Source organism: Tetrao urogallus (assembly GCF_951394365.1).
Source record: "Tetrao urogallus genome assembly, chromosome: 1".
In the NCBI taxonomy this organism is placed as follows: domain Eukaryota; kingdom Metazoa; phylum Chordata; class Aves; order Galliformes; family Phasianidae; genus Tetrao; species Tetrao urogallus.
Genome location: NC_136813.1, coordinates 62,234,227 through 62,250,362, shown reverse-complemented (window position 1 = coordinate 62,250,362; position 16,136 = coordinate 62,234,227). Strand labels below are relative to the sequence as shown.

The 16,136-nt window shown below is 45.1% G+C and overlaps 2 protein-coding genes across 2 annotated transcripts in view; both read left to right on the top strand.

Moving 5' to 3' along the window:
• The window catches only part of NPAS2 (neuronal PAS domain protein 2), a gene marked incomplete at both ends in the record, with an annotated part of 96,559 nt that extends 89,984 nt beyond the window's left edge, over nt 1-6,575 (top strand). Inside the window, 5 exons of the mRNA XM_079536694.1 lie at nt 1,082-1,276; nt 2,142-2,308; nt 3,353-3,445; nt 4,994-5,180; nt 6,405-6,575. Coding sequence (XP_079392820.1) covers nt 1,082-1,276; nt 2,142-2,308; nt 3,353-3,445; nt 4,994-5,180; nt 6,405-6,575 — 813 coding nt within the window. The remainder of the gene's footprint in view (nt 1-1,081; nt 1,277-2,141; nt 2,309-3,352; nt 3,446-4,993; nt 5,181-6,404) is intronic.
• Nucleotides 6,576-11,520: 4,945 nt separating this feature from the next.
• RPL31 (ribosomal protein L31) lies at nt 11,521-15,730 on the top strand (the record flags this gene model as incomplete). Its single annotated transcript, XM_079537283.1, has 4 exons — nt 11,521-11,627; nt 12,353-12,478; nt 15,051-15,163; nt 15,699-15,730. 4 exons carry the CDS (start codon nt 11,521-11,523, stop codon nt 15,728-15,730), a joined length of 378 nt encoding a protein of 125 aa, XP_079393409.1.
• Between the last annotated feature and the right edge of the window lie 406 nt (nt 15,731-16,136).

The following is a 16,136-nucleotide window of genomic DNA, read 5'->3' as shown; positions in this document are numbered from 1 at the left end:
GAAATGACAGGGGACATGATAGTTTAGGGAATTGCTAATATAGCAATAAGCTGCATAAAGGTGTACTAATTACTGGGTGTACCTCAGACGTACTGCTATGCGTGAGACTGATGGATGAATAATGATGAGAATAATTGTGATTCTGATTTCATTTAAACTCTCGGTAGCTCCGCTTACATTAATGGAGTTCCACACTTGTAGTAGTGGTGTGGGACCAGAATCAGAGCCAAAGACGCCTTCAACTACTTTGGAAGCGTCGCTTTGTACAGCCCTTGGTGGCAAGAAGATAGATTTGAAATATTGTGAAGATATCCTGTAGCATTAATTATTAATAGTTTTAAAAGAAATAGCCTCTAGGAAAGCAAAAAGATTCCAAAGCCCTGCAACTTTTGAAGAAGAAAGATTCATCTTGCAGTGAAAGAATGGAGAGTACATCATTTACAGAAGGGCTTCTAGTTCTCCTGCATGAGTTGAATGCATGGCATGATTAGGAAGAACACCAGGTGACAGCTACCTGATGGAAAATCAGATAAATGACAGAGACTGCCTGTTTACACATCTTCTCAATGATAAGGACACAGTCATTCAACATGGACAACTCTGGCCTTGCTGTGGCCTCATTAAATACATTCAGTTATCTAACTGTATAGTAGGTGTTGAATTTTCTGAGACAAATTCAATAGCAGCCTTGCCTGAAAGACAAGCTGATTTGCTGAAAGGAAAAATGAAAGGATTAAAAAGACATGGAGTTACTCTTTGCTTTCTGGTCAGGGTGCCCCAGAATATGACAAATGCACAGTGAACCGTTCTCAGAAAGGCCCTGCCTGCCCCATGGAGTGAAGGCTTTTACTTTCAGGACACATTTCACAAGTAATGATGCACTATTAGAAGAAAAAAGAAAGAAACCAGAGACAGCAGAATCGTTAACATAGGAAATACATGATTTCCAACTAACAGTAAATGCATGGTGAATTCAGAGCTGTGATTACTTTAGGAAATATCTCTAGATTTAAATCCGTCACCTTTGTTACTTGTAACAATTGGCCTACGTCAATAAAACATCTCCCCTGTTCTTTTCCAGATGTTCCTGCAGCAGCCAGCAGTGTCCCTGAGCTTCAGCAATATTCAGCAGTCAGAGCCACAGCCGCTACAGCAGAGGCCGGGGGTCATTTCTCAGCAGCAGCTTGTCCCCAGTCCTCAGCTCCCAGGGCAAATTGCATCTCCACAAACACCGAGCCAGCAAGTACTGAGGGAAGCAAGCGTGATTCTGAGCCAGGTAATCATTTATTTGACTACAGAAGCATTTATATGGAAAGAAGACACTGAGCTGTTACAAGACAAGCAAGTAAAATCATGTCAGTCCTGCAGTTATGCCTTTCCTTCTCTATTCTTCTAAGTGCAGACTATATAAAGCATGCCCCTACAGCATTTACTTCACCTTAAACCCTTTTTTAAGATCTCAGTCAGGAGAGTTACCCACTGCCTGCCATGCTGGCATGCTGTTGGAGTGGTTGGATGCTGATGCGAGATGCATGGGGAAATGGAAGCGCAGCATCAAGTGTTTGTAACCAAGACCTGTGGGAGTGAGCAGGCCTGGCACAGCAGTTCTGTCTTACTGCAGACTTCTGGGCATTTCTTTCTTTGCTCTTCCACCCACCAGCTGTGCCTCCCTTCAAAGGAGCCACAGCCTCTATTGCTGTTGTCAGAGTGCACAGTGAGTGTGGCTGTACCACAGTGAGGTGACAGCTTAGAGCACTCAGCCTTAGCATTTAACCTCCTACCAGCCCACATTAACGTAACTGTTTAAAAGTGAACAAATAGAAAGACAATTACATTTTTTCTTAGAAACAGTCATTCAGGTTGGATGTTGGGAAAAACTTCTCACAAAGAGCAGTGAGGCACAGGCTGCCCAGGGAGGTGGTGCAGTCACCATCCCTGGAGGTGCTGGAGAACCGTGTGGATGTGGCACTGAGGAATGTGGTCAGTGGGCATGGTGGGGGTGGGCAGATGGTTGGACTAGATGATCTGAGAGGTTTTTTCCAACTTTAATGATTCTATGATTCTTTGATTCCCATTGTGGGGCTCTCATGGAAGGGCTAGCCAGGCCTAACACCCAGCCACCTCTCCTTGTTCTCTTGCAGGGCCCAAAGGCAGAGAGGAGCACTGAGCTGACAACAGGCAGCAGCCGCCCAAGTCGCAGCACGGCCACACTGTTCGGCCCCTCCACCCCTCTGTCACGCCGAGGCCCTGGCCCCAGCTCTGGTCCTGGTGCATCCGCTGCTGGCTGCAGCCACGACCAGCAGCTCAGGTAAGGCGCAACACAGACCATTGCACTGTCTTGAGATGTCCAACACCTCAGGCTGCCCGTTGGGAGTGAGGGAGGGCGTCAGGCTCCAGCTCCAACTGAGCGTATGAATCTTGGTTGGAATATTGCCCAGCATAAAAGGATCTGGGGGTGCTGATCAGCAAATTGTTGAACACAAGCCAGCGGTGTGCCCAGGTGGTCAAAGAGGTGACCGGCACCTGGGCCAGTGTCAGAAACAGTGTGATCAGCAGGTAAAGGAAGTGATTGCCCCTCTGTGTTTGGCAGTGGTGAGACTGCACCTTGAGTGCTGTGTTTTGGGACCCTCACTACAAGGATGCTGGCTGAGCTGGTCAAACACACACAGAGAAGAGCAGTTAATCTGGAGAGGGGACCAGGAAACAGGAGATATGAGGAGCAGCTGAGGGAACTGGGGCTGTTTAGTCTGGAGAAAAGAAGACTCAGGAGAGATCTCATCTCTGTCTACAGTGACCTGAAGTGAGGCTGCAGCGAGGTGGGTGCCAGTCTCTTTTCTCAGATGACAAGGGACATGAGGAAATGGTGCCAAATCACACCAGGGGGGTTTAGTTTGGATATCAGAAAGAATTTATTCACAGAGAGGGTGATCAAGCATTGGAACAGACTGCAGAGGGAAGAGATGTGTAGATGTGGTACAAAAAGGATATGGCTTAGCAGTGGACTTGGTATTAGGTTGATGGTTGGACTAGGTAATCTTGAATGTCTTTTCCAACCTAAGTGATTGATCAAAAAAAAAAGACAGCTGGATATTGAGGCAATACAACCCTTTCCCACTGAAATCAGCAGGAACAATAGAAGTTTCTCTCTCCTGAAACCCAGCACCTCAGAAGGGCATAGATGTGACCCCAGTTGGAATGCATGGTCCCAGACCTCCACTAAGCAGAGCTGAGGTTACATCTCCTACGCTCAGTTTTGTGCCATATCTACAAAAGCATCTTAGTTTTCAAAATAAGGCATTTTTATGGTCTTTCTCTTACAGCAGTATCACTTTTTCTTTTTTCCATGTGCAAGACTGTTGCTCAGCCAGCCTATTCAGCCTATGATGCCCACATCCTGTAATGCAAGACACTCTTCAGACCTCAGCATGGCTGGATCCCAGGCTAAGTATGTGGCTTGTTAAAGATAAAATGCCAAAGTTACTTTTGAGAGAAAACAGCCTTCCTTAGTAAGATGACAAAATAGATACAATCAGGAGCTCATTACAGTGCCGAGCCTCGTTTCCAGCATCAGGGTCAGCCTCATCTGCTTGGTCACATCAGTAACAATTACAGAGAGAAACAGAATGTGTCAGTGGATCTTAAGAAGCCCGGGCTGGGGAATTTTTCGCCCTCATGTGGCGCTGACTTCAGTGCTGGAACTTCTGACCCACAGAAAGTAAGTCCTGACCCAGCTGAAATGACCAGCACTAAGGAAGTTCTCCCCCTCTGCACAGCGAAGTGCTGGAGTAACACCAATGGAGGAATGCCTAATTTAGAGCAGCAAAGCCAAAAGAATCAACAGACCCTGCATCAGCACTCTCTGAAATGCTGCTAAACAAATGGCATTGTTTCTTTCTTTAAACTTTGGGTGAAGGAAGCAGAAACTTTCAGTCATAAAATGCTTTTCTTCCCCTTTAGCTGTTTGTTTTTGCGGTCACTGTCCCTAATTGTGAGCTGTCAAAACGATTGGTTCTTTATACATAATGAAAGTGATTCCATAAGTTACCTCAGGAATGTAGGTATTCAGTACCTCTTTTTTAAACATAACTGTTGCTGCTTAAGATTACCTTGAATTAAAACCTTTAGCATACAGATCTGCAGTTGAGATCTACTTTTAAGCCTCTAAATAAACAGGCCTGATATTCAAACATACCTCTCCCCATTCAACGCTTTGCTTTTTCTGAGCTCACATCCTTTCATAAGTGCCCAAATCTTAGCCATTTCTGACTAACCCCTAATTTTGAACAGCTGTTAGAAAACACACAGCACAGTATGATCTCATCACCCATTACAGGATAAACAGAATTAGGCTGGGTTGGCAGTAGCTCCATTGTGGTTTTACCCAGAGCCTTCTGCAAAACAGCACATATTTGGCATTTGCTATGCAAAAGCAGCCTAGCAAGAGGAGCTGAGTGTTTTGTTTTTGGCATGTCTCTCATTCTACAGGACTTCTAGAGGCTTCTTGTGTTCTTCCTTAAAAAGGAAGAAACACACCTTAAAAGTAATGAAACGTACCCATCCTTCTGCAGAAGACTGCCACCCCCACAGGCAGCCATACCAAAGCACAGGCAGCAGAACAGGGAATGTATTTACTTCTCAGCTGCCGCAGTTCAGAACTCATCTTATTAATAAAAAATCAAAGGCCATTTGCTTTAATGAGCCTGGGATGTGAACCTGTGGCTGAAGACATGCATAAACCAGAATCTCTAATGAATCTAAAATGTGGTCTGGATTTTGAGGTGCGATGTGCTCTGCCTTGCAAGCCCAGCTCATGCACAGCATTAAGTAGAGCAGTGCTGCCAGTGGTGCTGGTTCTCATGTGCTCAGATCTGATGAACTGGAATCTTTTACTAAGACTTATTTATGAAGACTATTGGTGTCCACCTTGTATCCTAGGAGAAGGCCTTTGTTTCTACTGGTTTATTCTTGATTGTTTTTCTTCTTTCCCACACAGATATTCTCAAAACCAACAAATGTTTCAAAGTTTGGAAGTGCAGGCTTCCAGCAGCAGCTCTCCAATCGTTCTGATGGGACAAGCAGTGTTAAACCAAGGGTTTGCCACAACTCCTCCTTCCCAGTCATCCTCTCTGCCACCTATGCAACTCCAGCACCAACAGCATCAGCAACAACGCTACCTGCAGGTAGGGAAGGACAAAGAAGACAATGTGTAAAACACATGCACAGAGTAATGAGGCAAATGGGCTGTGCAAACAGGCCTGCAGGCCTTGCCAAGCTGTAAGTTTCAGCAGGAGCCTGATCACGACAGAGATGGTCATTTCAGAGATAATGAAATGTGCAAGACACTGATACAGTGTCGTGTACTCTTCCAGTATAGCAAGGGAGCAGTGAGAACAGTCAAACTATTTCAAAGGAAATTACTAATCCTGCATATTGGAAACATAATCAGATTATCCTGGATGTATTAAAAGTGTATTTCTAGATGGAGAAAATTGCTGCCTTAGGATTTATTTTGTACTCTTTATTAAGTACAAGATTTGCTTAGTTTACAAGTCAAAAGATGATTTTTAATTACCAGCACCAACATAAAATGAGATCTGGATCAGATATCCAGATCTCTTCCATAAATTAAAGTATTTCTTCAACTCCACAAAGCAAAGAAGATGAATTGGAGCAGATCACCTGGAAGCACCAGGTGATTTGAAGATGAAAAGTACCATGATATTTTGTTTTGTTGTGTTTTACCTAACTCAGCACATACTAATCCTAAGGGGAAGGGGGGAAAAGATGTGTCTCTTTAGGTGTCTCAAAAGGAGCTGAACTGAGTGTATAAAACCTGATCATAACTCCACTGCAATCACTGAAAGAGTATCATCGAACTCAAATAATTAAACTGAAAAATGACATCCTTACCATAGCTGAGAATGGGGGAAAAAAAAAAAAAAGGCAGATCCCATTCTTATACAAGCATCTGCAAAATTCACATGGACTTCAACACTGCAATGTTACACCCTATCGTGTACTCACAAAAAGAAAGGGCTAGAAGGGACCTCATGAAGTCCACTAGGATCCCCCGTGTCATTTCTGTTTCATTTCTACCATCTAGCTATGTCATTTCTGACACGTTTGTCTCAGCCTGTACTTAAACAGACTTTTCAGAGTAATCTGCAAGTCCTAGGCAGGGCATGCCTACTGGAAAACCTTTCTCAATGCCTAATTGTAGTCTTCTTTGCTGCCATTTAAGTCCATTCCTCCTAGCATAGGTAAGCAAACCCCTTACCAAGCAGACAGCCCAGAAATAAAAGCCAGCAAAAGAGTAATGTTTTTAAGCATGCTGTACATTGAGGACGACGAGCTCTAACATGTGAAAGAATCAAACAACGAGATGAATTTTATTTTGTCTGTAGGTACAAACACCAAGTTCTTTGCACAATGAGCAAACCGATTCTTTGCTCCTGCCATCTTACTCACCACAGCAAGGAAATATGGGGTATCATCAGACACAGCAGCAGCAACAACTACCAAGAAGAAGCAATAGCTTATCAGAGTCATCAAATTTACCACAGCCACTGCGATAGAGTCCCACCAGCACAATCCATGCACGATTAGCTTTAACCAATGGGCACATGGGGCAGGAGAGAATGACTTTGTCCTCACTGTTTTGGCTTTTGCACGAGCCTTTGTTTCACAGCTCTGTGATGCCACAGAGGACAGACTGCTGCACACAGTGCACTGATGGCACGCTGGATTTAGTTTGTGCTGTCTTGTGAGTGCAGCACGTACTGGCAGAGCAAAACAAAGAGGAATACTATCCTGTGCAAGCTCCATCATCACTGGGTGCACAGGAGGAGGAGTTCTAGCTTGGCGTGTCACTTGGAAAGCTGTCTGGCAATTCCAAAAGACTGTTGACAGACACATGAGGTACATGGCCTTCACTCTTTCAGTTCTTCTTTTGTGTATGAAAAGCACTGCATCAAAGGTCTATTGAGGAGAGAACAAGAGATTATTTTTATTATGATTATTGTTATTATTTTGCACAACTGCACAGAGGACAAAACCTAGGCACTTTCTGTAAAGAGAAGTTTGTTTCCTTATTCTTGTGGCCAAATTAGCACATCCAATGGAAAAGAAAGCCTGGTCATTGGTGAAGATGGTCTACAGCTCATAACCCTTGATTTAGAATCTGAAAAGTATTATGCAGCTTACCCTAACTGTTCTTTGTGACTAAGAACAAAACAACAACAAAAAACACTGGACTGTTTTCTATATGAATTGTGATTGCAAAGGTGAACTCAAATTGTAAGCACAATCATACATCTCTCCCGTAATACAAGATGGATCCTTCCTCAAGCTAAATAACTCACTCACTGCAAGTCTCTGAGAAATATGCACTGTGTTTTGGCCCACTGACTCGGGATGCTGCAGACTATTACATATCTCCTTCATTATAACATTTAGGGTTGAATTTTCCTTTGGGGGGGAAAGAAGAAATGCACTTTTCGCTTTTTTTGTATGTTTTCTGTTGATATGTTTCTAAGAAAGATTTTATGTAATTATTAAATAAAAAGTAGTGTATTGTACAGCTGTTGTAATAATGACCTATTTCTATATAAAATAAAATTATATGGAATTATGTGGAAATTATTTTGTATATGAAATATCAACTCATTTCACAAGTATAAAGATTGTGCTTGTGCTTTTTTGTGAGTGGATATTTTGTAATAAACTAATGAATTAGAAATGTTTTTTTGTGAATGGTACTACTGTTTCATGCTATATACATCTCAAGCTATTTTTTTTCCATTTAATGATGGACAGTGTCTTTATTTGTAGAATAAAATAAAATAGCCAAAACGCTTTATTGCAGGACTTGCACACATTTTCCTGTGGCTGTTCAACTACGTGATTCACTTTAGATTTTTAGTATTAGCTATAGACTTACAGCTGTAATTTGGCATCCAGTTAGCAAAAACAAATATCCTATGGGATCTGGGGTATGGCACAGACAATGAGAATGATAGCTTAGGAAGTTAAAATAGCTGCTAGCCAAGACAGCTAATTTTATATTTTCTTATAATTCTGATGGCCGTAGCTCTGTACTTCCAACCAAACAGTTTTGGACTGGGACAAAATGCAGAGCACAGCAAACAGTTTACAGCAGTGAGATGTAGCCTATTCCCAGGCTTTGACCCGTGTTTGCTAAGCAGCTGCTTCAGCGCTTAGAAACTTGGCTGTCCTGAGTTTTCTGCTACACCTCTGCTGGATTAGCTAACATACCCTCACTGAATACAGTCTAGTCTCCACTTGGGCATCCTTGTGCAGACTTTTTCATGTTAAATTCAAATTGACAAGATGGGGCAGCCGAAGCACAGACCTTCTTTCCCTCTGCAATTCTGCTGCAGGAGCAGCAAGCTCCAACAAAGAACAAGATGGACAACTAGGTGTAAGAATGTCTTCACCTGCCACAGCAGGTTTGAAGGGATGGTTCCCAGAGCCCCTCAGGACAGCCTGCATCTGCCTGACACAGCCTAACCTTCAAGAGAGCACAAATAATTCTGTCCTTCTCACACTTCTGCACTGAAGATGTCACAGGGCCCTTGTATTCATCTCTGACCTCTACAACAGAGATGACGGGGTTAGGAGCTGCAGATGGTGAAAGTAAACTTTCAGAAAAACAACAACAACAACAAAAGCTAAAAATCTCCAGGAGAAAACCTGCTGGCAAAATGACCCCACTGCTGCCACAGCAGGACTGGCTGACAACAATTGGTACACAGGTATTTTAGTTTGTACTGAAGGAAGATGAGAGAATCAAGTATCTGTCTCTAAGAAGTGTATTAAGACTACATCTGGTCTCTAAGAAAACGTTTCTACCACTAGCTTCTGTCACCTCTCCCAGATATCTGAGTCACTGCGCACACATTTAAGTTCTTACATTCAGTGAAGCAAGAGTGACCCCTCCAGATGAAGATTAAAGCACCAAACGCTAAGGTTCTCTCACCTGATGTCTGAGGAAACTTTTTCCTGCTAACTATAAACAAACCTTACTGAAGGCATATTAGCTGAGTAAGGGCTAACTTCATAAATGCCTTCCACTTCTGTACAGACATTCTTGGAAATGGGAAAGGAAAGCTGTCTGTTTGGAAGCCAGAAAGTTCATGCAGTGAAGCGGTAATGAAGGAACAGAGAAAACACCCATGGAAGTAGCACTTCTTAATGGCTACAAAGACGGTGAGGGGGTCTAGAAGAGAAGATGTGTGAGCAGCGGCTGGGGCCCCTCGTTGTGCTCAGGGCAGAGCAGAGGAGCTGAGGGGAGGCCTGATGGCGGCTGCAGCTCCTCACAGGGAGCGGAGGGGCAGCGCTGAGCTCTGCTCTGTGTGACAGCGACAGGGCCCGAGGGAACGGCATGGAGCTGTCAGGGGAGGGCAGCTGGGGGTCACGGAAAGGGGCTGCACCACAGCGCCGTGGGCGGGGTACGGGATGCACAGGGCTGTGGGCACGGACGGAGTGCGTGGAGTATTTAGACAGTGCTGTCAGACATGGGGTTTGAATGCTAGGTGGTCTGTGTGGACCTGGGAGGACCCGTGAGTGGACTCTGTGATCCTTGTAGGTTCCTTCCGACTTGGGATATTCTATGATTCTATGACTCTTGGATCTCAATTATTATGACAGAAGCCAGAGGAAGAGAGAATCTCTTTGAGAAATTGTTTTGCTCACCCACATCTTTCCTGATTCTCAGTGGCATGCCCGAGCTCAGCCTCAGACCAGCAGTAGCGCAGCAGTTAACAAGCTGTCAATAGGGTGGGGTTGTCTTCCCATAAGCTGGCTTACACTGTTGTTTGGAAGGACACAGGGCACTTGTGAGAGCAGATTTACGTCAGTATCTCATTTTTCATGCTCTGTCTCATTTCTCCTCTGTACACACATTCCAGCTCTGGATTATTGCCCTTGCTCCCTGTTGCATGCACATGGATTGCCAGTCCTCTTTTACAGAGTGGTTTGTTGTTCCGGTGTAGTATAGCTGTCCCAGTGGAATTGCTCAGCTCTGGCTATTTCCTTAGGCAGACAGGGAAGTCATCATACATTGTGCTGTGTCAGCTGGTGCCCCTTACTGTCTCAGGGATGAAAGGTGCAGATTGAATGGGCTCTTCCTACCAGTGGGATAATCTTCAAGCCAAGCCACTATACAAGGGCCAACCTATAAGAAAGACCCGAGGCTGTGGATGCCCCATCCCTGGAGGCATTCGAGGCCAGGCTGGATGTGGCTCTGGCAGCCTGGTCTGGTGGTTGGCGACCCTGCACATAGCAGGGGGGTTGAAACTGGATGACCATTGTGGTCCTTTTCAGCGCAGGCCATTCTGTAATTCTGCGTTACCCCTATAGATGGATGGCACATGGGAAGGCAGCACTCAGAGCCCAACACGGAGATGCAGGTGTAAGTTCCTCGGCTGTGAGAACATTTAGCCCAGCAAAAAGCAAACAAACCAGGTTAGCAGAAGCATGCACCATGTAGTAGTACAATCAGAGCAGCCTACACCTAACATCCTAAACCCCAACCATGTCCTGCCGGGGAGCAGCCTGGTCTTAGCGGGCATCGGCCACAAGCGAATGCGCATGCACGCCGCACACCCCCAGCCCGTGTCCTCCCCCCCCCGCTGTTCCATTTGCGCAGGCGCAGTGGGCCGCAACCCGGAAGGGTTCCTTGCTCCCCCCGCTCCCTTCCGCCTTCCTTTCCGGCCTGCTCCCGAGCGGGGTGAGTGGTGCTCGGGGCCTAGCCGTCCTTTATCCGCTGCCATCCGCTCCTCAGGGCTCGCTGCGGGAGCGCTTCTCCATCCGGTCCGGGGCGGGGGACGGCCCTGCGCATGGGGCGGCGGGGCATTTCTCTCGGCAGGCGTCCCCGCGCCCCCCGGCCGGAGCTGGGATGGGTGGGGAGCGGGCTCGCGGAGGCCGCGGGGCAGCTGTGCAGTGGCTGTGGTCTGTGCAGGGCTCCGGGCTCTGCTGGGGTTCGGGGTGGGAGCAGGATAGCATAGGTCTCTCCTGGGCTGCCCTGAAGGAGGAGGGAGCTTGGAGATACAGTGGCAGGATGGGGAGGGAGGGTGGTGGTTTATGGTCACCTGGGGAAAGCGTCTTGGGAAGCAGCCATGGAGCCCAGTGATGTGACCCCAGGGATTCTGTACTGCGAGAGTGGTGATGTGCTGCAGCAAGCTGCCCAAAGAGGTTGTGGGTGCCCCCTCCCTTCAAGCGTTCAAGGCCAGGTTGGATGGGGCTTTGAGCAGCCTGATCTAGTATTAAGTTTGGAGGTTGGCAGCCCTGCTTGCGGCAGTGGGGTTGGAGCTTGATGATCCTTGAGGTCCCTTCCAACCCAAACCATTTCATGATGGGTTAATCAGAAATAACATCCTGAATGTGGGAGTTGTGTGACCTGTAGGGAGCTGCGGGATGGAGGAGCTGGGAATGTGACATTGGAAAAGTAATAGGGGTGTGTGTTTGACGTATGCATGGATGCTTTTCAGTGGTGTTCTGATGGCTCCTGCAAAGAAAGGCAGCGAGAAGAAGAAGGGGCGATCTGCCATCAATGAGGTGGTGACCAGGGAGTACACCATCAACATCCACAAGCGGATCCATGGAGTGTAAGTGGTGTTTTTTTAACTGGTGAAGGGTTGCGTGTGCAAGTGGCATTTAGGACTGCAGAGAACAACAGTGCTTACTGGCACGGGGATTGTGAGGGGTGGTGATGTAGTCTCTTCTCCTGCAGTTGTATCCCAGAGGACCAGATCTGTACCTCTGTAGAGCTGGACTTGGAGATGACTTTCTGAAAAAAGTTGTTTTTTTTTTTTTTTTTTTTTTTGTCAGTGTTCCTGGACTTAATTTGAAAGGAAAGGTATTTGCCTCTGTGCCTAAGTCACTGTTATTTCTCAGCCGAAGTATAACATTTATCCCACTGTGATAAGTTTTAGAAGTAGTGCTGTAGTCATATAATTGGATCTGTTCTCATTGTTGAATTGGGTGAGGTGTAAATTGGGGTATGATTTGAGTTGAGTGATGTTTGTTGGGATTTGTGTTTGACATCATCCTGAAGCTCATACAGCTATGCAGCAGCAAAGTGCTTGAGAAGACTTACTGCAAAATTCCCTTCGATTCTCCTCATATGTGTATGGCTGCGGTCACACGGGAACTAAAACTGTAATTGGTGAAATGGCAGAAATTAACTTTGAACAAGAGAGAAATGAGACAGCAAACTGACAGTGATGGTTGAAGTTGTTTGAATTGCGTGGCTGGTGGACGATTGCTGCAACGAATGTCCGGTGCTGACAGTTTGCTGAAGTTCAATAAATGGTTCTTGTGCTTGTCCTAGTGGCTTCAAGAAGCGAGCACCGCGAGCCCTCAAGGAAATCCGTAAATTTGCAATGAAAGAAATGGGTACTCCTGATGTTCGCATTGACACCAGGCTGAACAAAGCAGTCTGGGCCAAAGGAATAAGGTACATTTCTGCTACTTTCTGGGTTGGGTGGGGAGAAACTTTGTAATAATGTCTTTATGTATACAGGACTTAGAGGGCCAAACAAATCTGTAACCTTGCAGTATTGTAGTACTGTAGTACTCCAATGCTTATTATAGCAGGAAGGTTTTAGAAACCCGTTGCATTCCTGGCCAGGAACCTGGGATCTTTAATCTGCTTGAAGAGAATTAAGTGTGAAGCGTGGTGAACAGACAAAATGCTGCACGAGAAAATGATGTGCTGTGTTCTAAATAGGAAGGTTTTTCTTGTGTTGAGAATATAAAGAATAAAGTTGTTTGGGAATCAGAAAACAAAAAACTTGTGTTAAATTGCTGCCAGAGAGGCAGTTGATTCACTTGGCATGTATGAAGGTGGCCCAAAGGCTATTACTGCACTGTAAGGAGTGGAATCTTTTACACTGTAATAAGTTACCTGGCAGGGATTCATACTGTAAGTGTAAGTCTGGCCCGTGCCATATTCAGAGTCCTTGTGTGCTTTATCAGCTCTTCCTTCCTTCTGGTATTAAATGGGGAGGTTGGTGACCCTGCATGTGGCAGGGGGGTTGGAGATTCATGGTCCTTGAGGTCCCTTCCAACCCTGGCCATTCTGTGATTCCTTCCAAGGACTAAGTTATTGGATAGGCTGTTTTTCTGTCCTTAGTATTAAGCTGTTGTGGTTTGTGTGTGAAGAACTAGCAGTTGTTCAGTCAGGTGACAGCATAAGTTCAGAGTTTAGTCGTGAGGCTATTATCCAGGATTTCTTTGTATTGATTTGTGAAAGTGCTGCTAAATGCATTCAGCATAAAAGAGCAGGGAGTCATCACATCTGCTTTTCCACCTTGAGTTTAACTGCAGTTGTTGCTCTTCTGGGATTAACATCTTTTGGAAGGATGAGGAGAGACTAAAATCACAGTGTCAGCTAGTGCTATGGTCAGTGAGCCAGGCAAAGTAGTAAGAAATGCTTAAGAGATGGGAGAATTGAAGCAAGTGCCTGTGTCTTAATTACAGTATGCATGAAAGTGCTTTGTGCTGGATCTGATTTAATAAATATGCTCTGAGAGCGCACAGCAAGGAATTTCCTTCTCCTGAGTGAAGTACTGAGAGCAAGACTTGTCCAAAATCCTGGGTTCCTTTGAGTGGGAGGCTACTTGACAGATGGTCTGAACAAACCATTTTTTGCCTGCCCTCAGCATCAGACTTAGTGCAGTATTAAGGGAGGACGCTAGGCTGTGACTATCACCAAACAGAGCAGTTCAGCTGTGATTCCATGGGCTTTGTGAGGAAGAAACTCTGATCAACTGTATGTCCGTAGGTATGACCTTTGTTTAGCTCTAATGCATACTAAGGTTACACTGACTTGTGGGATACAGATTGAGCGATGCTCTGAATCTTTAAAGGCCCTCTGGCTTTCAAAGTAGTTGTGGGGTTTTTGTTAGTTTTTTCCCCTCTCGCTCTTTTCTGTTCAGGTAAGAATGCTGGACACAGAGAGGGAGATGAGGGGCTGGGGCAGTTCATTAGGAAGGGAGATGATGGTGCAGGTGGCAGCAGGCTCAGTGTGAGCCAGCAGTGTGCCCTGGCAGCCAAAAGGGAAACTGTGTTTTGGGCTATATTAAACACGGCATGGACACTTGGTGAAAAGAGGTGATTCTTCCACTATATTTAGCGTTGTTGTCTTAAATATGGTGTGCAGTTCTGGGCTCCACAACATGAGAAGAATGTCAAGGTCCTGAAAAGAGCCCAGAGCAGGGTGCCGGAGCTGTTAACAGGGCTAAAGGCATGTCCTGGGAAGCTGAGGGCGCTGGGCTGCACAGCCTGGAAGAGGACAGGAGTTGACCTCTCTGCTCCCTGCAGTGCCCTGAGAAGCAGAGGGAGGTGCTCTGCTGCTGGGAACTGATGGCAGAAGGGAAATGACACAGAGCTGCACCAGGAGAGGTTCAGACTGGGCATTAGGAACAATTTCTTTATTGCGAGGGAGCTCAAACACTGGGATAGCTTTCCTAGAGAGGTTGGTGACGTCCCTTGCCTGTCTGTTTAGGAGGCATTTGGACAATGCCTTCAATTAAAATACACTTGAACTTTTTGTTGGCCCAGAAGCAGTTGGGCAATTGGACCCAATATATCTTTGCAGATCCCTTCCAACTGAGCTATGATATTCTGTTCAGGTAAGAAATGCTTGTTAGTTACAGCTGCTTGCTGATGATAATCATCTTCATTTTGTCTATTTGCTGGATCAGAAGTAGAGCAGTGGTGCACTTCTGATGTTATGCTGCCAGTGGATGATCAATATTCAAGGCTCAGTTGACTCTTAATGGCACACTTAAACATAAAAGCTCCTTTAAGGCAAGCAGCATCAATTCCAAGGCACAGGCTTTCATTCTTGTTATGGTGCTGCTACAGAAACAGGATTGACTCATCATGTCTTTGAAACAGGCAAAGCTTCAGAAATCAGAGAGGTTAGTAACCATGGAACAAAGAGCTTTTTTCTTTCCTGTTGACTGAAAAAAATTCAGTTCTATTGAATTGTTTTATTGACAGATAATGATGTCTCGTTTTAGGAATGTTCCTTACCGTATCCGTGTGCGTTTGTCCAGAAAGCGCAATGAGGATGAAGATTCCCCAAACAAGCTGTACACGCTGGTTACCTATGTACCAGTCACAACATTCAAAGGTAAGGTTGCATGGCATCTCTTCCTGAAGGAAGGCACAGCAGTGAGCAGCTAGTGAAATAGGATAGCTCCCCTCCTGCAATGCAAAGTTAGGATGAAAAGTGCAGAAAGGGGTCAAATTGCTGATTTAACTTAATCTACTGTAGAGAGCAAGCTAGCTTGTCTGGTCAGTATTAAAATTGTAAGCATGGAATTATGTGAAATAATATATACAAATGTATTTGAAAGGAAAAAAAAAAAAAAAACAACTGTAGATGTTAGAGTCATTTAAGATTCATGTTTTCCTATTTAAAGTATGTCTAATGATGTTGAAGGCACAAGCAGGTAGAGCCTTTGTGTGTGTCAGCTGAAAAATACCTTATCTCCAGAATGGATTTAATGTGAAGCTTCCATTAGTACTTCCCTGTGTAATTCTTCCAGAAGTAGATCAGCAAACTGGCTTTCATACCATAGGTGGATTTCTCTTGGGAAGACCTGCATGTACGTGAAAGGGAGTTATCCTAGGAATAGATGATGGTACAACTTCTTGTTTTGCAGGTCTACAGACAGTCAATGTGGATGAAAATTAAACCGATTTTAATTACAATAAAATAATTAAAAAGAAAGTTTACTCTTAAATTTTTTTATTGTCTGGTCTCTTCAAGATCTCACCCGGGAAGCATTGAGTTGAACAGGTGACAACTTGTTTTCTTGGGGCTTTGCATAATGGAGATGTTATTTTTTTATTATTTATTATCTGGGAGGAAGTTTTTCACACAGAGGGTGTGATGCACTGAACAGGTTGCCCAAGGAGGCTGTGGATGCCCCATCCCTGGAGGCATTCAAGGCCAGGCTGGATGTGGCTCTGGGCAGCCTGGTCTGGTGGTTGGTGACCCTGCACATAGCAGGGGGGTTGAAACTAGATCATCATTGTGGTCCTTTTCAACCCAGGCCATTCTGTAATTCTAAACAATAAAAAACTCTGCAGACTTCTGT